Source organism: Acipenser ruthenus, chromosome 6, assembly GCF_902713425.1.
Source record: "Acipenser ruthenus chromosome 6, fAciRut3.2 maternal haplotype, whole genome shotgun sequence".
NCBI lineage: Eukaryota > Metazoa > Chordata > Actinopteri > Acipenseriformes > Acipenseridae > Acipenser > Acipenser ruthenus.
Window position 1 is genome coordinate 7483869 of NC_081194.1, and position 27904 is coordinate 7511772.

The 27904-nt window shown below is 39.5% G+C and overlaps 1 protein-coding gene across 2 annotated transcripts; it reads left to right on the forward strand.

Annotated features, from left to right (window-relative positions):
- The first annotated feature begins 239 nt into the window (after nucleotides 1–239).
- Nucleotides 240–27760, forward strand: LOC117411591 (ectodysplasin-A receptor-associated adapter protein-like). 2 transcript variants are annotated; one of them, XM_059024876.1, is made up of 6 exons: nucleotides 240–709; nucleotides 20179–20237; nucleotides 21804–21840; nucleotides 22854–22924; nucleotides 24971–25037; nucleotides 27255–27760. In XM_059024876.1, the coding sequence occupies exons 1-6, from the start codon at nucleotides 670–672 to the stop codon at nucleotides 27605–27607; spliced, it is 627 nt and encodes a 208-aa protein (XP_058880859.1). In that variant the 5' UTR covers nucleotides 240–669; the 3' UTR covers nucleotides 27608–27760. The 2 variants fall into 2 exon arrangements, with proteins under 2 accessions (XP_058880859.1, XP_058880858.1); XM_059024875.1 differs by lacking the exon at nucleotides 240–709 and adding an exon at nucleotides 18709–18915 and having other exon boundaries at nucleotides 24986–25037.
- Nucleotides 27761–27904: the final 144 nt, after the last annotated feature.

Below are 27904 nucleotides of genomic sequence, written 5' to 3' on the forward strand. Positions count from 1 at the left end.
TTTATTTAATCATTAAAAACATTTAAAAAATAAAAATTGGGTAACAGCCACACTACTGCCACTGTTTATTCACTTTCCTAATATGATATGAAAACCCTAATGGGATTAATGTTCTGATTCAAGTTCATTGGAAAAGCGGGGGTTGCGTTTCCACGAAAATATACCGAGAACACTGTGTCCAATTCAGACGTGAGCTAAACAGTTCTCAAAGTAGACATCGACTGCCTTTATGAACAGCTTCCTTTTTCGTTAGAAGCAGCAATCCCTCACCATCCACCCACCCACCCAAAAAAAAAAAATGTCCGTAAACCCACGCAGATGGAATTCATTGTGATTTCAGTAGTGGCACCACCTGACCAAATCAAATGCATCTGGCATGCAATGGAAAACTATTACAGAGTAGAAGACACTTCAGACGCATAGTGAATTGAAAGAACGAATATATGTCTGTTAATAAATAAATAAACAAATACATGTGTTTACTGCAAATCTGGTTCTTACTGTTGAGACCTCACATCTAAAGTACCTGGAACTTCCGCTTCATTAGACAGCAGTTCTTCTCCTACGGTAAGACCGTCAGTCGTCTCTCCAGGAAATACAAAGTTTCAAACTGCAGACTTGTATTGCTCTTTATATAAAAAAGACGTGGAAGTCGGCATACTTAACTCCATGGCGAGTTTAAAACACTTTGAGGAACGTGGTTCTTTTGGTAAGTGTTTGCTTGAGTACTATATACTTTTTTTTTTTAATAACATTACACTGACTTGTTTGGTACAGGGAATCCGATTCCCTCACTGTTCTGTTTCTATAGCAGCTAGTTATCATTCTATAATCTACATTATTTTTTTCTTAATAATGTGGTTGTTGGTGTAAGAAAAGACTATCGTGTTTTTTTTTTTTTTTTTTTTTTTTTTAATGCATAATGATTTGCTAACGAGAACCCTTAACAAGTATTAATGTAAACTCGATGTTGTAAAGAAACTGCATAGAGCCACATTTCGATACACAATCTGTCACATATCAGGTCGTCTGTGTGTAAGGAAATATGCTTCCACTTAAGGTAATATGTTTAGTTAGTTGTAGTGCTTTTTGTTTAAAGTTATCGGATGTGTAGCTTTTTTTTTTCAATGAAGCATGCAACAACACAAAACCGGGTTGTATCTTTGGAGATGCCCTTACTGTTTTTAAAATAATAATTTATAATCTTCTCAGAGAATATAGGGGAGAGTGAGATTGGGAACACTCCAACCGACTAGAATGCATTTTCATGTCCTTTCTTTTAGGAGTGAGAAAAAGATATGACTGAGCCTCACTCCAAATAAAAAAGACTTGATATTTCTGTATATTTATTTACAGCAGCCCATATCCTTCTGGTGAAGGTTCACACATAGGCGTAATTTACATGGGGGACACGGGGGGCATGTCCCCCTCATTTTTTCATTATTTCAGATAAAATAATCTCTATGCATCAGATACAGAAACTGTCCCACCCACTTTTGAAACCAAAGTTACGCCACAATGTATTATCATTGGGAAGCAGAAGCAATTGCTTGAAGTGTTTTTAAAATGTTTATGTTAAAATGAATAACATTGGATTTTTTTTTAAACATGGTTATTGGTTTAAATCAGGAATTCTCAACTGGGGGTCCCCGGCTCCCAAGGGGGCCTTGAGGAGGTTTCAAGGAGTCCTCCAAAAATCAACCAGAGAATGTGTTATTTTTCCGGCATGCTTATGACACGCTGAAACCTATTAGCTTCAGCATGTCATAAGCATGTGCAGAAATTAACGCATTCTCAGGTTACGTAACACGTTCTCGGGTTACATATGGTGTAACAGAGCTATTTCAGCGGGAGCACGACAGATGCAAAGCAGAGGAAAAATCGTTGGAAACACACATACTATAAATACCAGATATGGATACATTTTTTATTCGACCGTCAGCATCAAAACAACAAAACCCACAGAATGATGATACAGAACTTCCTTCAAGTTCAACCGTAAGGGCTGAAGAACAGCGAGTTGGTGTACGGTGTTCATTTTAGGACATCCTCAGACATCACCCTTACTGGAGTCAAGTATCAGGCATCCCCTGTCTCACGCATCAATAACTTCCTCTATCACCCCTCCTTGAGTCAATCGTCAGGCATCAGACCTCACCCCTCCTCGAGTCAGCCGTCAGGCATCAGACCTCACCCCTCCTCGAGTCAGCCGTCAGGCATCAGACCTCCCCTCCTCGAGTCAGCCGTCAGGCATCAGATCTCACTCCTCCTTGTGTCAGTCGTCAGACATCAGACCTCACCCCTCCTCGAGTCAATCGTCAGGCATAAGATCTCACTCCTCCTCAAGTCAATCATCAGGCATCAGATCTCACTCCTCCTCGAGTCAGCCGTCAGGCATCAGACCTCACTCCTCCTCGAGTCAATCGTCAGACATCAGACCTCACCCCCCTGGAGTCAGTCGTCACCCCTCCTCGAGTCAGCCATCAGGCATCAGATCTCACCCCTCCTCGAGTCAATCGTCAGTACATCGAAATGTCTGATGCCGTATGCTGAGAAGACTTGCTTTACAATTTAAATCCAAACAAATTCAAATAATGAAATTGCTTATCGTAACTTTTAAAGTATTTTTAAAACACTTCAAATATACATATTAAATGCAAAAGAAAGGTACAAACGCCTGCACCAATCAGCAGCTACACTGACATCTGTGTCATCCAATGGCAGCACCGAAAGTTTTTTTCTCTTGTTTCATTGGGTGATTCAGACGACACCGTCCAACCCCTCTCTCCCCGAAAAAAAAACAAAACAAAACAAAAAAAACTCGAGGACTGATACCTGTTGCCTGACGGCTGACTCGAGGAGGGGTGACGATTGACTTGAGGAGGGGTGAGGTCTGATGTCTGACGTTTGACACGAGGAGGGGTGAGAGAGGAAGTTATTGATGCTTGAGACTTGAGTGGGGGATGCCTGATACCTGACTCCAGTAAGTGTGATGTCTGAGGATGTCCTAAAATGGACACTGTAGTGGTGTTGTGAGTAAAAAACATAAAGCCGTTATTAACCCTGCAAAATTAAGGAAATATGAAGACAGCTACTTGAATTTGGTTTTATTTGTACTGGAAGTGGAGATATACCTCAACTGCAGTTTGTAATTTGTGCACAGGTACTGTCAAATGAATGTTTGAAACCCTCCAAATTACAGAGACATTTAATTACCAAGCATGCAATATGTAAAAACAAGCAGCATTCATTTTTTTGAGCGAAAATCTAAGGAACTGCTTGGTACTAAAGCCATAATGAAATCCACAACTACCGCGGATAAAAAAACTTGTAGTGTCATCTACGTAGTGGCACAGAAAATTACTAAAGCAAAAAAGTCACATACGATTGCTGAGGAGTTGATAATGCCGTATGCCATTGAAATTGTAAAGGAATTTTTTAGAAGGCCAAGGAATTGGCAAAAATACCAATGTCAAATGACACTGTCAAAAAACGGATCACTTATGTCAGAAGGCATAGTTTTGTAGTGCATTGATTGGCTGTGTGACAATGATTTAGCTGTACAACGCGATGAATCCAGACATTTCTAAAATGTCCCATTTACTTGCCTATGTTCGGTATGTGTGGAATAAAGGAAGACTTTTTGTTTTGCAAGGAGCTCAAGACAACAACAAAGTCAGACAATATTTTCAAACTATGAGATGATTTTATGACTTCAGCAGAAAGCAGCTGGACTAATTGCATTGGGGTCTGTACTGATGGAGCCGCAGCAATGACCGGAAAGCATTCTGGCGTTGTGCAAAAAAATAAAAGCCATTGCACCTCACGCTATTTAGACACATTGCTTTTTACACCGAGATCAACAAACTCCAGGTGTTTTGCTGTACTTTGTGAGGAAGTGGGCGCAGAGCACCATTCCTTGCTCATGCATACAGAGGTGAGATTGCTATCTGGAGGCAGAATAAATATACGGATAAGCAATCTGAAGAGTTTTCTTAGCTGATAAGAAACATAACTTGCCGAAGTGCTGCAAGATGACGTGTGGCTGGCAAAACTGGGTTACCTTTCAGACATATTCAGTGAAATGAATAAGCTGAATAAAACTATGAAATGTGGGAGCACTAATTTCATTGCCCAGCGTGAAAGAATTGACGCATTCAAAAGGAAACTACAGCTCTGGAAAGTTTGTGTCTGTGGGGGAACTACTGATATGTTTGAGCTCTTATATTCTTTCATTCAGGAACAAAACATTGACTTTGATGTGATCAGACTGCAGCTGGCAGCGGGTCTGTCTGGTCTTCTCAAAAAATGTAATACTTACTTTCCTGAACTCACGACGGAACAAGCCGCTACACACCTGTGAGCTACAAACTCCATTAGTGAGAATATTGAAGCTAAACTGCCACCCTCTGTCGCATCAAAGCTGTTAGAAGAGCGCATTGACATTTCATCAGACAGCTCCCTCAGAACCAAGTTCAGTGAAATGCCGCTGGAGACATTTTGATGTGAGTACTTCGATGAATACAGCACTGCTGCTTCTGCAGCACTGGAAGTGTTGGTCCCATTCAAGCTTGTTGTAAAACCTGGAATGGGTGAAAAAGCTATGCAATAGTAATAGAGGTCTTATTTCCATAGGAGTCTTATTTCCATTCCGTGTGTGTGTGTGTGTGTGTGTGTGTGTGTGTGTGTGTATACACATTATAATAGAGAATTAACCTATAGGAGAACAGTTTCAATGCACGTAGGTTTGTCAATAGCATTTTTTTATAGTTTTATTGATCTGGCAGTTTTCGAATCTGTTGCATCGCCGCGCCTCTGTGTCGCCTCTGGTATATATGGTCATGTCGCTGCGAAAGTATCGTGTCGCTTAATGAAAAATCACATTGCATCTGTGGTGTGTGGTGGCCCAGTTACAGAGGAAAAATATAACACCTGAAGTGGCCAACATTGTGCTACTGGCTGTATGTCAATGCACTTTTGCGCACTGAACTATTTAAAATGTTCAGCTTTGCCCAGACAGTGCAGTATATTTTGAGTTTGTTCATTCTGCCTTGTTGATTACAGTGAACCAAAAGTACTTATCATATGAGGGACAGGCTGGGGCTGCATATGACAGATGTTTCTGTTTTGTTGTCTTTGTCACACAACACCCCAAGTCACAGTTAGCTGTCAGCTAAGATATTTAGGTGCTGAAAGTGTTAATCATTTTGTCTACCTCCCCAAGGTAATTTTAAATGGCAGGCACATTTTTTTCCTGAAATATAAAAATTCCCACTTCAAAGAGCCATTGCATGTGAGAACGTGCAGAGAGCTATCTCAGCAGTAGCTTATTAATCCAGCGTTCAGTCACACACATAATGATATAGTATCTTTTTTGTTTCAGCTTCATTAAAAATTTCTAGCAATGTGCATATTGTGCTGAGCTGTCCCCTCTTGAAAATTGTGTTGTGTAATTTGGCTTTGGAGAAAGACTATTAAGAGGAGTATAGTTTTCTTACTTTCTATTTGTTAAATCTTACACCTCCCATAAAGACCCATAAACTTGAAGAAAATAGCCTCTTTAAAACATGTGCCAGTTACAGCAGAGACAATGAGCTGCTTCAGGACTCAAAAAAATTATAATATAAAAAATGTTGTTACATAGTGAAACAATAAGCTTTCAAAGTGATATGGTTTTATGTTGTAATTTCACGTGTTTGTAAATAGACTACATTGTAAAAACACAACGATGTGTGTAATTACAGTGTAGCTACAGTTTGCTATGAAGGTGGTATCCAGATATTTTTGTGATTACAGCAAACCGTAACCAGCAGGGAAATAAAAACAAATATAAAAAGAGGATAAACAAAAGGGAAAAGATCAAATGACGTAGTGTCAGAGTGGGTCATAATATCATTCTGTGTATGAAATTAACAGAATTGAAATCTACAAAGGGGAGTCTTAAGCCATTCTCTGTGACTACTTGGTTTCTGTTCACAAACTCCCCCACCGACAAAGAATGCTCTTAGAAAGAATCATAAACTAACTGCTGGGCAAGTGTTATCTTTCACTCTCATTGAATTAATCATTTAGGTGCCAGCAGTATCTTGCAGAAGGCACGCCAGACATTTTTGAGTATGCTTTGACACCTCGGACAAAAAGCAGTACCCTTCATAATTCCAGCCAACAGGGATCGAAGCCATGGACCAATTGAGAACAATGGGTTGTCTCTGAATGAGAACAACCAATGAGAAATACCCCACGTGGACTCGGGCACAGCCCAAAAATAACCAAACTAACCAATCACAGGGTGGAAGTCAGGACAACAAAACCAGCCGCGTGACTTTCAGTAAAGGAGTTTGCCCTTTGAGAGTGTTGGAGTTTGGAGGAACGAAATGGAAGCTAAACTGCTCTGAAGTTTCTGAAGTCATGGGTGTATAAAGTTCTCGAATTCACGGAAGGCAAGGAAGAACCAATGTTCTAAAGAGTGGCTAAAATCAGCTTTGAAGAGAGCTGTAGCTCTTTGCCCTACGAGAGACTGTGGCAAAGTGGTGAGTGATTACAAGTGTGTGCAGTGCAGAGTGGATACAGAAACAGACATACATTTACCAAGGAACAGATTACTTTGCTACGCCCCTATTTTATACCCTCCCTCATGACCCCTTGGTTAACAAGCGCATCCGCTTCTCCAATCCACGGATGCCACGCCAATTCCTGTCTGGGTCATTGAGTTCGGGTACCGTAGCTCCATCCCTTTTTTAGTCGTCCGACTTCCACCTACCCATGGGAATAAATTGTCATGCCTTTTAGTCCAGGGTACTCTTTTCCCTTTACACAGAGCCCTCACAGGTCGGGAGGGAGATCTAACACCAAGCGTCATTTCATCTCTGTCACAGAGACTGAAACAGTAAACGGAAGCATAGCCAGCAGCTGGACCTAAGGTCATGTACTAGCCGTACAGAAGAATTGCAACGAGAACACTTCTACGAACTACATAACTCTTCAATTGCAACGCATTACCTGAACTGAGTTACGTCGGATCAACGGAACTATTTCCATTTGGAAAACTGCCAACAACAACAATAATGCTGCAGGACTTGGAGATCAAAAAGCTGATCTCCATTTGAAAATAACAATTTGTTTATTGCAAGCCTACGCAACAATCCGTACTTCAAGCAAAGTACCATCTTCTTTCATTGGGACTTCAGATCCAAAGAGCTGCAGTGTTCATCAACACAGATTGACTTCTTTACATGGAAATCGATAAGTATTCAACATATATTAAATACTTTATGACTCAAGAAAGTAACTGAAGCAAATGCTATCAAGTGGATAAACTGTTCTAGGAATAGAATATAACTTCCTGTTTTAGAGTGTGTAAGAAATGTATTGTGTTTGTTGAAATGTGCAACTCAAAGGAGTTGCCTCGTAAATGCAGAGAATTTGATCATTGCCCCATTTCTGAGTTAATTTGAATATATTATCAATTGAGTTTGGTACATCATTAAATTAATTTGGTACATCACTAAATTAACACGGTAAAACTAATTTGATAAATTAGATACTGGAATGTTGGATTCCGTTCTGAATGGGAAGTTGAATTAATTCTCGTGCATATTGATATGATCGATTAAAACGAGAAACGGGTATTGGTATTGGAAATACTAATGCAAAGTAGACACTTTGTGTGATAAGCCATATTTAATATTAGTATGTTAACCATGTATGCTAATGATGTTATGGTCGTTGTAATCATTTGACTATGAGATCAATGAACTGTATGCTATTCATGCATATCTCTAACCAATCGCCTTTCCTTTCTGTAATATTAGATTAGTTGTGCACCCCTTTTTATTCTTAAATAAACTATTGTTTTATATTTCTGAGACATTGTGTGAATGTCGGTTACTGTCTAAGGTAATCCAAGTTCTGCATGATCCCACAGAACTATTATGGTATGCCTAACATTTGGATGTTCTTAAACAGGGCGCCTAGAGACTAATTTATATTTAAATAAATTGTATACCTAATTCACTACAATGAGAACGCTCTGTATGGTTGATGTGGACTTGTATGTTCTCTTACCCTGTCAACAGTCAGTTTTGTTTTTTGTCAGCCTTTGACTTCTTTTTGCAACACACTTTAAAGAGAAAAGTGATTTCTTGTGAACAAATCTGCGGGTGTAAAACAATACAGTTACCATAACAAATTGTTTACGTATTGGTATTGTTGTTTAGATTCACTTTGTATCATTTCAGTTATTGCCTCCTGGCAAGTTTATAACCACCTCTGTGGCCTCTATATAACTTGCAAACATGTCTACTTTCCAAGTACAGCTGATACACCAGAGTGCAACCACTAACCTGTCCTCCTGCAACACTGCCCCCCGTGGATGCAAGAAATACCATATTGGATCTATGTGGGTTTTCTTGCTGATTTTTATGCGTTACATTCACTAGACAGTGTTTTGCATAGGGAACAGGTTAATGGTTACACTCTGCTATACCAGCTGTACTTAGAGAAGATATGTTTGACAGCGCTGTTCAGCCCACATGGATGCTTTTAACACTAGAAGGACCGGAGATATACTCATACCTAGAAGCCCCACAGCAGTCTTTCTGACGGCTGTATTCAAAACACTGTAAATAGTATAACGAAAGGAGAAAAAGTCGGATGTAATTCGTTTTTTTTTTTTTTATTGAGTACGCCACAAACAAATAAACTTAATTTTTTTTTACAGAAACGTACAGCACAAGAAGTCATAAAACAAGTCCAATTTCTTTTCCTTGATCGACAAAAGTGTATTCCTTTACCTTGAGTCTAAGGCTGTTCACAATCAACACAGATAATGCTCTTCTCCATGCCGCCTTTCTGCACAGGCTGTCCGAAGTTTTATTTTTATTGCACTTGCCAACCTGGCATTGGCGTCTCTTGCGGCTTTCGGCGGGGTTGCCAGCTTCAGCTGTGGGTACACGCTTGGCAGTCTCCCTCTATTCCAAATGCTTCTTGCGAAGTTCCTGTGCTAACTGTAAAATATATTCTACTTGGTAAATTCTTCTCCATGTATTCTTTGTAAAGTACCCAGGAGTTGATGGCTGCTAGGTCCAATACATTGTAAAACCCCTGAACAGACCACCGTCGGGAGCCAACTTTCACGGAATACTTCCATGCCATCTGATCCAAAACATCAACTCCATATTTTGTTGCATTGTAAAACTCCACGGCCTCTAGTATTTATTTTCACAAGTCCCGATGCTAACAGACTGACCAAAGCAGTGCAGCTGGCAAGCAGACACCAGCCTTCAAAAGGCTGATTGAAAACAATAGAGTGTAAGTCATTTACTTAGGCAGAGAGACTAATCTGATTACAGCTAAACACATTGCGGACTGGTAAATAACAATAATAAAGTAAAATTGTTTTCTGTGTGGCCGTCAATGTGACTGCTCCCGGGGCTTTTAGGTATAATGTAATATATCTCCTTTATTTCTGCACTCCCGCGTTTCATGCTTTGTGAGAATATTTAATACATACAGACAGAAAGGTACACGAACGCACAGCCCTACATGTGTTACACGACTGGTGAAAATTACATTTTAAAACCAAAAACCACCAAAAGGACTGCCGCAGGGGTTCTAGTGTTAATGTATATACAAAGTACGTCTAAACAAAAAATAATAATTGAGTTGACTGATAATAGATGATATCATCAGTGTAAAAGCTAGTCCAGCATCATACACATCCACAACACATTATTGATAAAGAGCTTCACAGTAAATATCAGTCATTAGGAGGCACTGTAATGTTGTAGCCTAGCAGGTCTGTTTTGTTTGCTGAAACTGTGGGATATCAGCGTTTCACACAAAACAGGAAGGTCAATAGTCAACATTGTTTTTGTTCACAAAACAAGTTTCCTAGTTTTTATGCCAAGTAAAAGTATATTAAACAGGAAATACAGAGTGGTTTGGCTAGGGTCCCACCATGTCCCTCATAACCATAGGTGATGCGTTATCTCGTGTCCTATTTCTGAAATGATGGGGGAAAAAATCATTCAAGTTACGACTGCCATTACCAGTAGCTGCAATACAAGTGTAACCTTTGTCAATGTTACCATATGTTATTTTTGCAGGATAACTGGACTGGATCTTAGGTATTCTCTTCATAGCTTTAATCAGTGAAGCAAGGGTTACCTGGAACCTTCCAAGTTGGTGTTGAGTTCCGTAGTACTGGTGGTGTCAGTGTCATTGATATCATGATATTCTACCCAAAGTGGCTCTGGATAACTGAATACAAGTCCACCAATCCATTGAACCCATGACTTATAAATCTTATTGTGGAAATGTAAGTTTAATCTCGACTGGAGGACACACATTACAGTACCTGTCTGACAGTGGTGGTGTGGCACTTTTTTTTTTTTTACAAATCGCAATAAAAACATTGTGAAACTTTTTAATAGTGTAGGTTAACAGATTAACTTTTTTAATCTGAGCCTCCATTCAATTTATCATGCTGCCATCAGCTGTGGTCAAGAACCAACGTCATCAACCAAAACCCACGTGGAAAGGTTCTCGGTCTCCCGGTAACATGGACTCGCATGCTTATCTTGACTAATGTATTCTTCTTGCATTTGTATCATTTTCTGTTAAAACTCAGTTTAAAAGCCCCCCTGTGGTCTCAGTAATATAGCTGGCACACCACCACTGCGTCTGTGCAACCGTTTTCTAATTTAAATGATGTCTATTCAGGGATACTCTGATGTTTGGGAAGCGTAGGGCCTGAGTGGAATAAAACAAACAATTCCCACAGCCAGCTATTTATAAATCTGTAATAGTAATTGTGGGAGGGCCATGTATGTGTGGCTGGTTTGCTGATTCCGTCTACATCAAATCCCTGGTTCTGTTGTAAGTGACCGGTGTGAAAGGAGTCTATGCAGCAAACAGACATACACCTTTGTGAAGGCTAGGCACGAACCGGGGACCCCACGCACCGCAAGCGAGGGTCTAAACCATGATGCAAAAGAGCCGGGCTCATTTGGATCTGTGGTTTTAGAGCTTTTAACCTCCTCTCATCTGACCGACGGGACTGGACAGTGTCTGGAACGGCAGTGTATCACACAACACTGCCCGTTACGTTCAGAAAGATTCAAAGTTGCTTTAAAGTGACAATACTTGGGTAAATGTGTGAACTTTGTGAGTGTTTGTTTTTACTCAGACCACATATATATAATATACTAGCTGAAGTACCCCGCGTTGCCCGGGGAAATTCAGTATTTCATGCATGACAATTGATCTTGGGTGTCACACAATGAGTTCGAACCCCTTTCCCTTTTTTTTGGGGGGGGGGGAGGTTGCTATTTTAAAATTTTTATTTTTATTTTTGATCCAAACAAAGCCCTTGACCTTCCCCTGGATGAAAGAAGAGGCGATGCAAAGTTTGGTTACACTGGCTCCTGCGGGTTCCGAATCCATAAAGGAACAGACAGACAGACAAACGTTCTTCTTTTTTTATATATATATATATATAAATACAATTTTCACATTTAACCTTGTACGTCAGCTTATGATAGCCAGTTCACAACAACCCCTACCCTAGGCTAGGCAGCCCACTCTAGGTCTGAAATGTCATGCAATAAAAAAAGATAGAGGAAAATATTACTAAGACCTACGTCTGCCGCAGTTTCTATTCCACACTTGCCTATGAGGAACTTGTTTTCATAGAATTGTACATTTTTGTGTTTCATTTGAATTTTTCCAAGCCTGACAGAGGTGAACTCTGTTAGGGGAATTTATAGTGCAGGTTGTTGCTTTTAAGATACCATAAAGAAGGATCATAAATATGCTTCAAAGAGCAACTTGATCTGGCTGTGAAATATCATCTTTACTGATGTGATGTATTCTTCACTACTTAGATTCCCTTTGTATATCGTTTCTGTCATCACATGCTGGGGACGTTTTTTAAAACTCAGACATTTAAAGCCCCCTTTTGCTTTAGTGTAGCCCTTAAACATGGCCTCTGTCCAAGTGCAAGTGATTCACCAGAGTGTAAGCCCCCCTTGCAACACTCTCCCCTCAGTGGATATAATTATACTGACCTTGTCAATGATGAAGGTTGATGAAGAGATTATTGTTAAGTGTCTTAGAGATGTATCCTATTCTGACATCACCATTTTCAATTAACTTTGCAGTTTGAAGTGAATTCCAGGGTGCCTCAGGTATGATTTTTGTTTAAACCAGGTGTTGTCAGCCGTACCAACAATACTCCAAGTGCGTTCTCAACTTTTTTTTAACTCTTATTTTAAGTTGTTAGTATATTTTTAGAAAATGTGCACCACCATACTTTGATAAGAGTTGCCTAAGGGACATCGACTTACAGTTTGTAATTCATGAAACACCTCTCTTCTGTCGTCATAGCATGTAATTGCTAAGCACAATGTGGAGTGCAGTTGAGGATATCTAGGCATATTGTTATTCAGGATTATGTATCTTCCCACCAAATTGTTCGTCACGCAGACACGATTTGGTGACTCTTCAACCCACGTCAGAAGTCATAGATTCTCTTCTGTGTTGCCTGAGCCAAACCAACTTGAGTTCTGATAATTTCATATCTCTGTAGCTAAGAAGAGAGACAGATCAGGTCAGTATAGGCAGACAGAGAACATTAGCTGCAGGAATATATTGTAGACAGCAGGGGGTATATTCAGTTGATCTACAGCTGTGGCCAAAAGTTTTGTATCCCCCTGTTGAATTAACACATTTTGCTTCATAAAGTCGAATGAAACCTACTGAATAATGTTACGCTAATATACTGAATTACATACCGCTTTGTAGTTTTCCATATACTTAATGAAAAACTGACCATAATTGAAATATTTGACATTTCAAAATCTAACGTAAATTACTGTACTAATATTATGGTAGACTTTTACAATATAATTTTGTAGTTTCTTTGATTACATGATGTTAAATATAATATCTAAATTATGTTCATATAGTTCTTTTTTTAATTGTCTCAATCCTAAAATTCTAGGTGAAGCACAACTTTTGTCCATAGCTGTAAACTACTGTTTAATAATTATTTAAGGGCCCGTGGTTATGAAAATCAAACACCTAACAGTACATGTTGTTCGGGTCAAATCACAATACTGGTGTCTGGTTAAATTCCATCTGCCTGAACGAATGTGTAACAAGGTATTACAATTCAGTGAATACGTTCTGTATAAATATATTCAATTAAAACATTCTACTACTTTCCTTGTAGATACTTTAGTATACCCTATATATTTCAAAACAGGAACTACAAACCACAACTTCCTTTCGTCCGGTCCATTTATAAGAAATACTCCGTTTTCCTGCTGTGTAATTAAACCAGATCTGTCTGTTTTTCTGTTTGTTCATTTCCCAAGGTGCCAAGTTAGGTAGTGAGAAATGTTATATTATTGTTACCAAACTTTCTTTTAAAGGGTATCAGAAAATTAACCGCTATATCGTACTTTTTCTTCAGCTAACTAAAATAAAATAGCACTTAATAAATTACATTTCTCTTCAGCTAACCTAACTAATCACTCATTAAGGTACCTTTGTTAATCTGAAACGTGAAAGCTTACAGTATACCAAAAACAGCAATTCAAAACTAAGTTAATATTTTAAATTACATGTAAGTGAATATATGTATGTTAAACATTAGCTGGCATTATGAAACCTTTGTAGTAAATAGCATTTTGTTAATACTTTGTATTACTTGGAATTTCATATCACTAGCAAACAGGTGTGATTAATTGATCAATAGAAAATGTCAAGATTAAAACCCTTAGGGGTAGATTTATTAGGATGGGCAAACCATACCGCACTTTGCATTTTCGTTGCGACACTTAGCAAAGTAAACATTTTGTCGAATGTACTAAGAGAAAATATGTTAATGAAGACAGCCGCAATATACTGATTTAAATATTTGTTGAGTCTTCTTAGTGAGATCTCAAGCATTATATATGGCGAGAGTCGTGTAACATTGTTCAAATAAGTAGAAGGAGTTGAGTTGTGGTTCGCTGCAGCAGTGTTCCCGAAGGACAATGTTTATACATGCAAGGGTGCAAGAATCAATATAACATTGTTTTTGTTAAATGTAAACGTCATCTGTACAACGCATTCTGTTTCGTCTTCATTTGACCTATTTTAATACTGTTGTATACATAAAAAATGAAAGGCAGTTTAATCCCATCAGATTCTATAGTGGGGGCCTCCACCTTCACCCTCAAAAAGCTTTTCATAATCATACAGTAGCCCCTCGCTAAACCGGACATGTTTGTCCGACATAAGGAGGTGTCGGGTTTAAAAACAATACAAATACAAATTCACAGACACATACATTTGCAGTGCACAATGCATTTTTGTAAGTCATTGTGCTGAAATAACACTAATGTGTTTTGGGTAGGCTACACATTGCATTATGTAATAATATAAATCTGTACAGTAGGCATAGTAAAATGAACTTAATACCTAGCACACTTTTTTCTTTAGCCTACCGGTAACAAAAAATAAATCATGCTGCTGCATTGTACCCACTGGTGTACAATGCGAATGGAACATTATTTTAAATTGAAACTAAATGATTGTGTGATTGTTATAGTGTTGGCGTATATTTTATGTTTCTTATTCTACCGTAACACTTCTCTTGCAATGTCTTGTACACTAGGTATTGAATACATGTTTTATTGAAGCACTACAACCACTATAGGTACACCCCACAGTGCTTTGGCATAATACCCTGCTGCAATGCACGGCAGCGCCATAAGGAGGTGCTACTTATCACAATTTGGTAGTGGATTTTAATACAACAACTTTTGTTTAGGTAATAGCCATTATACAAATCAAACGGTCGAATTTTGCATGTGAGTGACGCTCAATGTGTGATTGAAAGTATTCGCACATTGTCAAACGGTTTCTGTTAACGGAGGGGAAAAAAAAAAGAAAAAACAGTGCGTGAATGCTGCCTGGCAAGCCTTCGACGGTTTAGAGCTACCTTCGAATTCCTGGCTAGTGAATGAACCTTCGAACCTTTGAACGCAGGCCTAGTCGGATCATGCTATAAAGGGTTAATCTTCCGAAACAACAGAAATTAAACGGATTTGAATGAACAAATACAATTCAAGAAGATGAAATGTGTAATAAGCAAATCAAAATTGGTATTGGGTACATGTGACAAGACTTGCTTTTCATTTACTCAAAAAACAAAACCAGCGGACTGTTCCCAAAATGCTGTTGAAGATGTCTGTGAACTGTTGTGTGATCTATAATTTACTGCAGATCCCACTAAGCATTATACCATCATCTCTTGTTTCCCACATTTAATGTCACATAGCTGCAGTAGCTCCCTTACAAACTTTTCAAAATCAGACCTGTTGCATCAAGAATAATAAATAAGAATCATAATCAGGAGTTTCTAACTCATTTCTCATTTGTAAAAGTCATATCCACTGACGAAACGCTGTCAGTTGCGATCTTTTGCAAATGAGCAGTTCACTAAAGTTGCGTGTTGCAGTGGGCCTGGATTGCAGTGTGGGGTACATGTATGGCATGGTTGTATTTTTTTTTAAAGATTTATTTATAGTGTCAATACGTTTCAATAAGATATACTGATCTTTGCACTGTTCCCCTGGAAATCTTGCTTTTCTCAAAGTCTTTCTTGTATTGGTTGTTGCTTTCCTTTTTTGCATCTGCTTCTGTGCAGCTGAGTACCCGTTTAGCAACTTCTGGTAGCAACTTATGGAAACTGCTGCTAGTGGGTTCGTAATTTTGTACCCCACTGTATATATAAAATGTGCAACATGAGTGCATTTTTTTTTTGTTATTGTAATTTTTGTACAGCGCTGTCTCCTGTATTATCTACGAAGTCTATTTAAAACACTGATTAATTATCCAACCAATTTTACTTTTAAACTATTAATTCCAAAACATGGGTGGTCAAAAAGAAAGAAACCCCTCAAACTGTGGGTTCATTTTAGTTAACATATCCCCTAAAGGAAGATAACATGCAGCGGTTTATATTACATCTCTTGAGCTTCATCCAGTACAAGTATGTACATGAAAAACAAACTGGAGACAATGTTTTACTGATTCTATTATGCTTATTTTCATGAAATGGCAGACGGGGTCTATAAAAACTTAATTGGCTCTTGTGAATCCCAATGTGGCTCTCCATTATTATCTTAGCCATTGTAACTGCAGTCAAGCACGCATATAACGTTTACATGTGGGCATGGATTGTGGATTGTGTCATGCAAATAAATGCATGCTCTGTTAATGCTGCTGATTAATTACTACGTTTCATATACTTATGCATCTCTGTAAATGTTTTTGTAATCCTTTGCCTCTTCTTTTAAAAGCTGATATCTCTTAAACTGTTTGACTTCATAACCCCTTATGGAGGATAGTTAAAGGTATGCCCATTGAACCAGCTTTATGGAGAAGCTTGGCAGGGGTATATGAAATATGTGAGTTATCTTAACTAATGTATTCTTGTTTTAGATTCACTTTATATATTTTTCTTTTCAATTATCACAGAAAATTATGCCATAGGTGTAATTATCTTATATACCTGCAGAATAATTTAAATGACCACACTGGATATAAAAACACCAAAAGGGTGACAGGCATTACAAACTGAAGGTACTGTTGTTGAATAGTAATAATGCACTTCTGCATGCACTCCTGGTGAATTGAGGATAGTTATTGTGGATTGAAGAGCTCAGACCTGAGTCATGTTCCACAATCCTCCAGCCTTTTCTCAATTCACCAGTAAAGTACATGCGCATGAATATTATTACTTAATTAGCTTTTGTTATGCCACGCGGTCGTCTTGTACTTGGTTCACCCTCCCTGGTTCCACACATGGTCGTCTTGTACTTGGTTCACTCTCCGGTTAGTCACAGCCGTTCCATAGTTTTTTTTTTTTATTTTTTCGGCTTGCTGAGAACCAGGAACTGGCTTTGCAGCCCCTGTTTTAAAGCTGGTGGCCTGGGTTAACTGATAATCAATACATCAATTAAAACCTGGCTATCTTCCACACCTGTCTTATCAGGGAGGGGATTCTAACCCCAGCCCTGCCGTATTTACCACAAACTTACATTTCAACAAACTTGATTTATAAAATTAAAATGAAATAAAAATACTCTGCCCTGCCACAGTACCACTTGGGCACCGTTATGGTAATTGATATGAAACTTCCTTATCTTTCATGACACGGGAGGTTTCGGGACAACCTTGTCAGTGTGGTTTGGGTTGGCCAGTGTGTACACAGTCATCCTGCTTCACTTTCAAGCTTTTAGCAGAGAGGTTGTGACGCATTTGGAATTGTGTAGGTGCAGTACTTAGTTGCACTCCTTGTAAAATTGCAGATAAAAACAAAATAATCTGGAAGCCACCAAAAACAAATATTTTGAAAAAAGGAGAAAAGTTCACTTTCAAGTGTGTTGATTTTGAAGATCTAAGCAGTGGAGGATGTAAATATGATTGACCTTTAATTGCCATTTCCAACCAAGGGGTGGCTTCTTTATTCACGCATTACCATTACTGCACTCAGTAAAAATACTGTGAAATGAGGTTCATTTAAAATGTAGGTTTTGAATTATGGTGGCAGTAATAAGGTCCGCCACTGTTTGTTGTATTCAGTGATGTTGTACTGATCTGCATGGATACAGTAATACTAAACAATTATGTCACTGTGTCAAGGCAGATTAAGTTAGCTAGGGAGCTCCACAGGAGTTCTATCAGGTATATAAACAAAACAAGAAGGTGAGCCTATGAAAAAAAATCCACTAGGCACAGCAGGTCATTGTTTCTGAACATCACAGCTATTCACGCACAGTACATTGGTATACTGGTTCTCAATACCTAAAGGCTTATCGATTTTTACAAATGTACCTTCAGCGCAATTTAAAAAGGAAACCAAGTATATGATTGCTAGAATACAGATTTCAACTGCAGCTGTATGTTGTGCAGAAAAACGTCATCCCCCTGCAGCAGATGATCAGCCTGAACACAGGGCATGCCAAGCAGGCTTGTTTAGGGATGAAAGATGATTAAGACCACAGTTACTGTTCTTTCAGTCCTCAACTCTCCCTGTATAATTTGAACAGTATTTTTCTTTTGGCAGCATAGTTTATCCAGGTTTTTAAAGAATGAGTTGAATAGGAGGGTGTGTGCTATGAATAATGCCATTGTTTTTTGTTTATTAACTGCATGTTGTCACTTAATGGTTATACAGTACCTTCATTGTAAGGATACAGAGAATATGTAAAACTGGAATACCTTGTTTCAGGGTGGTCGTAATTGCTAGAAACCTTCATCCGTAAGTTCAAAACATTATGAAAGTCATTCAGAAAATCACCTTTCAGTCTAAACTGAAACTAAAATGTGCTCCTGCAAAAAATGTTTTCTGTGTAAAAGTAATACTAAACCTGATTTTGTTGCAATTGACAGATTCAAATCAATCATGTCATTCCTGAAAGAACACACTGCTTTCTATTCAAATTAGCAGGTGGCCGACTGTGTTGCACAACTTTTAAACTTTGACCATCTTCTCATTCACGCTCTTGATCCTGTAGTTTTGGTGGAGGAGGTGTTACTAGCTGCCTCATCGAGTAGGTAGGCATAGCCCTGTACAGTGCTATTAGCATTTCTGGAAACTTAAAAGGAAGGAAGTGCCCTGCGGACAGGCAGCAGCAGCAACAAGAAGTGGAAAACACTCAAGAGATAAAGAGATTAGCCTGAAGTCAAAGAAAATGATGCACAACAAACAGAACAGCCAATGTAAAGGACAGACTGACAGAAACAGGGAAATAACAGTTTGTGGCTACAGTTTTAAAGTAGGTGAGAAAATACAGCAGGCCATGAAAAGCTATGAAGGGAACTTAGAAAGCAAAGGAGAAATGAACCAACGTGAAGGTGAGCGAATGATGGGTTAATGTATAGTGTCTGTAAATTCTCTGGTACAGACTGAAGATGACCGTTTTTTTTATTTTTATATATATATACACACATATGCGCCCTGCGGGCAGGCAGCAGCAACGAGTGGAATACACTTGAGATTAATGTTGGGAGGCATGCTAATGGAGATTAAGTGCAAAATAAGTAGGTTGTGCTGAAAGTGAAATTTGGATATCTTCTGCATCTTTAATGCTTCATGATGTTCAATGATTATAATAGACAGTTTGAAGTTATTGTTTTCATGCTGTTTAACTTAAACAAATCCATTCAGCAATCATTTCTTCAAGAAAAAGTTATACAGATTCCTGTTAATGTAGGGTTATTTATTTCTTTATTTTAAGGAAAACCCGCTTCATTTACTAAACGTTTGCTCCAGTGCACAGTTCAGGGCCCTTATATTAAAACCTATCTGAAGTAGCTTTTCATCAGAGGGATGTGTGTGCTCATTTACTCCATGAGAACATCAATGGTTGCAGATCAAAATGTCAAAATCAGACCTCGAGGTATGTAACTCAAGAAAGGTCAGGTAGCATACCTCTAAAAAGAGCAGATATTTGCACAATGGGTTGACAGATAGCCTGGCAGAAAATAAAAAAAAGCACTGTACTTTGTTAAAAGGTCTGGAAGGAAACCCAGTGACATTAAATGCCAACGTGAGTGATGTTTTTAGGGGCCGTCCAAAATTATCAGCATTTTTTGAAAGCGTACAAAGCGTGTGCTGGTAGGTGGGGCAGTGTACGCTTTTCATGATATTTTACTTTTGGTTGAGAAAAAGGATCCTCTATGTTACACTTCCTTTCTAGCGCACGAGAGAGTATTGAAGGCAATGGAGCTTCAGCAAGCTCCAGTTATTTTTGTGTTTGTGTACAATATAGGCTACAGTAAACCAGTCAATGTGCTTATTTTAACTTTCACTATGGTGAGTAATTACATTTTGAAAACAGATGTCAGCATTTTAAGAATGCTTTTGTTATTATTATTATTATTATTATTATTATTATTATTATTATTATTATTATTTTATATACAGTACCAATATATATTTAAGGAGTTTTCTGATTTATGGAACATGCTGTACAGCAGTAAAATATGCATTAGCCTTTTTAAAAATGTAGGATTCTCCTTGTTTCTACTGTTTATATTTTCTTAATGTCTCAAAGAACCAACCTGGCTATTTTTATAAACTGATTTTATTGTTTTTGGGTTGTTTTTTATTCCCAGGCCACATCATCAGAGGCCCTGTGGAAGATACAGATCCTAGCAGTATTTCCTCAGAAATGGTATGCCAGCCCGTTTTTTTACTATTTTGGTGTTTTAGGGTTTAATTTACAGAATACCTGTCCGAGTACCAGTCATTAGCTATCTATAGTAATGAGCTTGCAGTTTTGTGGAAATAAATAGTAGATACAAAGCGACTTAAAGAAAATTAAACACAATATAACATTATATAAATTACAAGCAATAAAAATGCAAAACAAACACATATATAAAACATAAGCATAAATAAAGGAAAATACAAAAATATATATATAAATATAAATTTACAAATAAAGATTGAATAAGTGAACAGTCCTGAGGATAACCGGTAGCTGGTTCCACCACAGGGGGATGAGAGAAGAGAAGGAGAGAGCACAGGAGGAAGGAGAGGGAAGAGAAGGAGAGAGCACGGGAGGAAGGAGAGGGAAGAGAAGGAGAGAGCACGGGAGGAAGGAGAGGGAAGAGAAGGAGAGAGCATGGGAGGAAGGAGAGTGAAGAGGAGAGAGCACGGGAGGAAGGAGAGGGAAGAGAAGGAGAGAGCACAGGAGGAAGGAGAGGGAAGAGAAGGAGAGAGCACAGGAGGAAGGAGAGGGAAGAGAAGGAGAGAGCACGGGAGGAAGGAGAGGGAAGAGAAGGAGAGAGCATGGGACGAAGGAGAGTGAAGAGAAGGAGAGAGCACGGGAGGAAGGAGAGGGAAGAGAAGGAGAGCACAGGAGGAAGGAGAGGGAAGAGAAGGAGAGAGCACGGGAGGAAGGAGAGGGAAGAGAAGGAGAGAGCACGGGAGGAAGGAGAGGGAAGAGAAGGAGAGAGCACGGGAGGAAGGAGAGGGAAGAGAAGGAGAGAGCACGGGAGGAAGGAGAGGGAAGAGAAGGAGAGAGCACGGGAGGAAGGAGGGTGAAGAGAGGGAGAGAGCACGGGAGGAAGGAGAGGGAAGAGAAGGAGAGAGCACGGGAGGAAGGAGAGGGAAGAGAAGGAGAGAGCACGGGAGGAAGGAGAGTGAAGAGAAGGAGCGAGCACGGGAGGAAGGAGAGGGAAGAGAAGGAGAGAGCATGGGAGGAAGGAGAGGGAAGAGAAGGAGAGAGCACGGGAGGAAGGAGAGGGAAGAGAAGGAGAGAGCACGAGGGGAAGGAGAGGGAAGAGAAGGAGAGAGCACGGGAGGAAGGAGAGGGAAGAGAAGGAGAGAGCACGGGAGGAAGGAGAGTGAAGAGAAGGAGAGAGCATGGGAGGAAGGAGAGTGAAGAGAAGGAGCAAGCACGGGAGGAAGGAGAGGGAAGAGAAGGAGAGCACGGGAGGAAGGAGAGGGAAGAGAAGGAGAGAGCATGGGAGGAAGGAGAGGGAAGAGAAGGAGAGAGCATGGGAGGAAGGAGAGGGAAGAGAAGGAGTAACAAGTCAACCAGTAGAGGATGAGTGGAGAGGGCGAGAGGGAATATAAGGAGTCGAGGGATTGGAGATAGGAAGGGGCAGTATGATGAATAGTGATAGGCAAGAGCAATTAATATTAATGAATAGATAAAATAATAAATCAATAATAATTCTAAATAAACAACATTAAAGATATAATAAGTGACTAGCTCTTATTTTTGTTGCAGTCAAAATATCCAGTTCAAGACACAGGCACACCAAAAGGTAAGGACGGTTTTATAATATTCTCTGCAATATTCTTAGTTATTCTTGTTCTTCCTAAACCATCAAGTGTCTAATTCTGCAACTGTCTCTTGCTTCCTTTGTGTGTCCTGCTTTGTTGTCAGGAGATACTATGATATAGGTGTGAAACTAAAGTCCTTATACTGCATGTGAATTAGTGATCAATCCTAGCAATTCATTCATTTCATGACCAGCATTAATTTCGGATTAAAGGGTATTGGTTGTATTTAAAGCATTTGGATACAGATCAACTGGTATTTATTTTCATTTAGGGCTGTAGGAAATTTAAACTTACATCCCTGTGAAAATGGATTGTCTTTAATCATTATTCATGTAATAATGATTAATGTAATCAGAATAAAACTTGAAGTAATGTACCTAAGTATCTTTATATAGGTTTAAATTATATTTGTAAGAATATTTTAGTAATGCTTCCATTATGAAGGTTATCCTATCTAGGCTATACCATAGGGTCTTAAAATGTTGTTCAGTCTAGGAGAAATTATCTTGAGGAACATCGCAAGTTTCTGTTTTACGAAACTCTAATAATGTGGCTATGGATTGTAATATAAAAAGATCATGTTTAAATTCTTCCATTGTTTTAACTGGTATGGTAAATTAGCCAGCCTGTCTGGTATCTGGTTGAACCTCTGTCACTGTCCTTTACTATCTCAGCAGACCGTGCTTAAGCATTGGATGCAATGAGGATCACAGCTCCTGTTTTCTCTGATATCTAAGAAAATATATTTAAATTCCTTAGCGTGTTCTAAAAGGTTCAATTCTCTTACATTCTGGCCAGGGAAGTTGGAAGTTGATATCATTTCTAATTATTCCACTGTCGGTGTCACACTGGTATGATTGCTGTGTTCCAAGATATCCTCCAGACCTACGCATCATCTTGGGTTTCCCCGACACCTCTGTAACCATGCTGGGAAAACCCCTCAGGGTCGTCATTTCATTATTTACCTAATTTCTGAATATTGCTTGTTTCACAGATGCCTTAGATGAAGTTACACTGCAATTAGCTTCGGTTAACCTAATATCTCAGCCGGGCAGAATAAGACAGGTAAGGAATAGCCACTGTAGGTTGTTTGGGGGGGGGGGGGGGGGGGTAGGGTTAGGTTGTTGTTGGGTTAGGGTTAAGGTTAGGTTGTTGGGGGGGGGGGGGGGGGTTAGGGTTAGGTTGTTGGGGGGGGGGGGGGGGGGGTGTAGGGTTAGGTTGTTGTTGGGTTAGGGTTAAGGTTAGGTTGTTGGGGGGGGGGGGTTAGGGTTAGGTTGTTGGGGGGGTTAGGGTTAGGTTGTTGGGGGGGGGGGGGGTTTAGGGTTAGGTTGTACGTTACATTTACTCATGTGGTGTTGTGCCTTTGTAAATTTGGGTTCTGTCATTTTGTTATACATTTTTTTTAATGTGGGGTTTACTTACTGATAACATTTTACAATTTTTTATGTTAGCCGCACATAGGTCACTTTGAATCTTGAATTGAAATGTATACAGTTTTCTATTGTTCTTTTTTATGTTTTTTTGTAAATACAGAATTTTATAATGGTTTAGAATGCACATTTTATTATGTTGCTTGCATAAAAGTTTGTAGAACTTGGCACTACCTCGCACTATGAAATTACCAAGACAAAGATATCTTTCAAAGATCTGTGATAAAGTGCGGCTGAAAAGTTGTCAGAATGTAAACAATGAAACAAAAAATGACTAACACATCCTAAAGAGCCGGAACAACACAAGTAAATATTAAACTGCATTTAAGCACCCGTATCAACTTGCTCTCTAAAGGGGAAATAACCAAGGCTTTAAAAACTCTCATTAGCATAACGACATTCTAACAAGCCACTCATTGTTCAGCTGTTGACCCATTGAGTTTGCCATATCTATGGCTCGGGTGCAGTCAATTTGTCCTGCCTCAGTGCTATAAATTTGATAGATACAGTTGTTTTTCTTTCTCCGTTCACTTCCTGTGTTACAAGTGTCTAGCTCAGGTGGGATCCAATTGCCTGTTACACAGGAAGAGAACTTAGTAGTGTAACCCTGAAAACTAAAAGATGTACAGTGCTGTTGAATGATGTTAAGGCTTCATATTCTCCTGATCTATATTAGGGTCTATGTAACATGTGGTGGGTTCCTCCCAACAGCTTGTTACTTGTTCCTTTTCAAAGCTTTATTGAGCACGGTTTTCTTCACACAGAGTCCACAGCTCTGTCAGCTCTTCAGGTTACACGTACCGAATACAGGAACCATGGCACCAGAACACAACAACAACAAATAATGGCGGCGCAGTGCCGCCTTATAACTCTAGCTCCACCCCTTTATTCTAATAGGGTACCGGAGCTTACATCTCCCATTGGTCCTCGGCTGCACATCTCGGGCCAATGGGAACACAGGGAACATGTGCACACACAGTGACTCACAAACAGGACCAATCACAGGGGAGACACAGAACATGCACTATGAGACTGATACAGAGGGACAGGGCCAATCACAAGGAAGACACAGAACACGTTTACGCGCAGGCCACGATTACACAGACACAGACAAGAGGTAAACAAAACAAATGGTGGGAAATACAGAGCGGGGAGGGAACACAATTACAATGGGAATGGCAGTACAACGGCAATTACAGTACAACACAAATGCACAGATTGCTACTTTCATACAGTAAAATAGTGTTACAATATAGTCTTGTATAATATAATGTAATGAACAGATATATTTTTAATACTATAAATCAGTGCATAATAAATCACATGATCAAAGGAGTCACATGACGGCATGGTTGGCTGATGCTTACATCAGTACAATGCTGTCATGGGGCCAAAAGGAGAAAAGGACGGTTGTAAAATCCTTGTGACTCACTCACTTACTCTGAACTGTTGCATCACAATGCCAGTTTTTGGAAATTAACTTCCATTATGACTTCACTCTTAGAATTGTGCTGTAGGTGAAGCAGCCTGTGAATTGACCATGTATGCAGTTTTATTTTAATTAAAACTGGCTTGCATTAAAGTCAATAGTGACTCTGCACATGAGGATGGCATACGCACAAAGTTTAGTAGTAATATTTTTAGTTTTGGATCATCCACTGATTTATATTTATGGCAAAAGTATTTTATCTTTCAGCCTGAAGACAATAAGAGCCAGTACATTTACACAGGACAGATGTCAACAGAAGGTAAGTACAGTATTTCTTGTACATTACTGTCCCAACCTGCAATGATGCTGTCTAACTGGATTCTACTCCAAATCTGTCACATTTCTATTTAAAACAGTAAAAGTATATTTTAATTGCAATGACTGAAGCCAAACACAATCAAATACGCAAATAACCGAGAAGGCCACTGGGTGACCCTGGAAGTAGTTCAATACCTGGTTAAATGTGTCATTCTTTTTTGCTACCCTTCCTTAGCTTCATGGTCTTCAGTGCTTCCCTTGCATGTTCCTATTAGAGCGCTTCATGTTTTTTGTTCTGTACAGAGAAACTCCTCTCCAGTTACTGTGTAACTACCATGCTGTGCTATCTTGCTTTACTGGAGTGACACACAAACGTGAATACACAGCATTGATTACTTGAGGCTTTCTGAACACCACCTAGAACATTTGCGGGAATCTGGTACTGTAACTGCAGAGCAACATGAAGAAAAGGGTTGCTTCAGAGTTAGGGAAACGGACCTCTTAGCAGGGATGAGGGCTCTTAAGCTTACAGTGATAGGATCATGGATTTGAAATACCTTTTTTAAAACCTATTTTATATATATATACAGTACTGTGCAAAAGTTTTAGGCAGGTGTGAAAAAATGCTGTAAAGTAAGAATGCTTTCAAAAATAGACATGTTAATAGTTTATAGTTATCAATTAACAAAATGCAAAGTGAGTGAACAGAAGAAAAATCTACATCAAATCAATATTTGGTGTGACCACCCTTTGCCTTCAAAACAGCATCAATTCTTCTAGGTACACTTGCACACAGTTTTTGAAGGAACTCGGCAGGTAGGTTGGCCCAAACATCTTGGAGAACTAACCACAGTTCTTCTGTGGATTTAGGCAGCCTCAGTTGCTTCTCTCTCTTCATGTAATCCCAGACAGACTCGATGATGTTGAGATCAGGGCTCTGTGGGGGCCATACCATCACTTCCAGGACCCCTTGTTCTTCTTTACGCTGAAGATAGTTCTTAATGACTTTCGCTGTATGTTTGGGGTCGTTGTCATGCTGCAGAATAAATTTGGGGCCAATCAGATGCCTCCCTGATGGTATTGCATGATGGATAAGTATCTGCCGGTACTTCTCAGCATTGAGGAGACCATTAATTCTGACCAAATCTCCAACTCCATTTGCAGAAATGCAGCCCCAAACTTGCAAGGAACCTCCACCATGCTTCACTGTTGCCTGCAGACACTCATTCATGTACCGCTCTCCAGCCCTTCGGCGAACAAACTGCCTTCTGCTACAGCCAAATATTTCAAATTTTGACTCATCAGTCCAGAGCACCTGCTGCCATTTTTCTGCACTCCAGTTCCTGTGTTTTCGTGCATAGTTGAGTCGCTTGGCCTTGTTTCCACGTCGGAGGTATGGCTTTTTGGCCTTAAGTCTTCCATGAAGGCCACTTCTGACCAGACTTCTCCGGACAGTAGATGGGTGTACCAGGGTCCCACTGTTTTCTGCCAGTTCTGAGCTGATGGCACTGCTGGACATCTTCCGATTGCGAAGAGAAGTAAGCATGATGTGTCTTTCATCTGCTGCAGTAAGTTTCCTTGGCCGACCACTGCGTCTACGGTCCTCAACGTTGCCCGTTTCTTTTGCTTCTTCAAAAGAGCTTGGACAGTACATCTGGAAACCCCTGTCTGCCTTGAAATTTCTGCCTGGGAGAGACCTTGCTGATGCAGTATAACTACTTTGTGTCTTGTTGCTGTGCTCAGTCTTGCCATGCTGTATGACTTTTGACAGTAAACTGTCTTCAGCAACCTCACCTTGTTAGCTGAGTTTGGCTGTTCCTCATCCAGTTTTATTCCTCCTACACAGCTGTTTCTGTTTCAGTTAATGATTGTGTTTCAACCTACATATAGAATTGATAATCATTAGCACCTGTTTGTTATAATTATTTAATCATACACCTGACTATATGCCTACAAAATCCCTGACTTTGTGCAAGTGTACCTAGAAGAATTGATGCTGTTTTGAAGGCAAAGGGTGGTCACACCAAATATGGATTTGATGTAGATTTTTCTTCTGTTCACTCACTTTGCATTTAGTTAATTGATAAATATAATCTATTAACATGTCTATTTTTTAAAGCATTCTTACTGTACAGCATTTTTTCACACCTGCCTAAAACTTTTGCACAGTGCTGTGTGTGTATATATAAATTGTTTTTTATTTGTTTTCCCTGCGCAGATAGCCCATGCGAGAAGTGCTCCTGCTCGTCTCTGCCCTCCACCTCTCCTCCTCTGATCAGCGACTTAATGAACGATGAAGACTTGCTGTACAAGCTGCAGCTAAAGCTGGACACCCACCACCCCACTGTCAAAAACTGGAGGAACTTTGCCAGCAAGTGGGGCATGAGCTATGACGAGCTGTGCTTCCTTGAACACCGGCCGCAGCAGAGCCCCACCCTGGAGTTCTTGTTACGGAACAGCGAGAAAACGGTGGAGCAGCTGATAGACCTCTGCAAGCTCTACAAGAGGATCGACGTCCTGAAGATGCTGCAGCTTTGGGTGGAAAACGACTGGCCAAAGAGATGGCACTAAACCCAGTAGCTAGCTAGGAACTAATCTGTTTAACCTTGTTTGGGATCTATAGAGTGCTCCTGTTCAATTGCTTGTTTTATTTTTCTTGTTTCTTGTTTGTTTAGTCCCAACCTTTTAAAAAGAATTTCCACTTTTTAATATGGGGGGGGGGGGGTTGGGTTCTGAACAGATATTTCCAATCCGCACATATTAGTGTATGCAACCATTGAAAACCTTTATCTGATTAAGGTTACTATTGGTCTTGCTATTCAATACCTATACTCAATTTTACAGGATATAAGTTATTTATTTTCTGCA

Coding starts and splice junctions, on each gene's coding strand:
- LOC117411591 (XM_059024875.1), top strand. CDS start 18,753: ATGATGCACAACAAACAGAACAGCCAATGTAAAGGACAGACTGACAGA. Junction 20,238..21,803: donor GCAGTATTTCCTCAGAAATG/GTATGCCAGCCC, acceptor TTTTTGTTGCAG/TCAAAATATCCAGTTCAAGA. Junction 25,038..27,254: donor AGGACAGATGTCAACAGAAG/GTAAGTACAGTA, acceptor TTCCCTGCGCAG/ATAGCCCATGCGAGAAGTGC.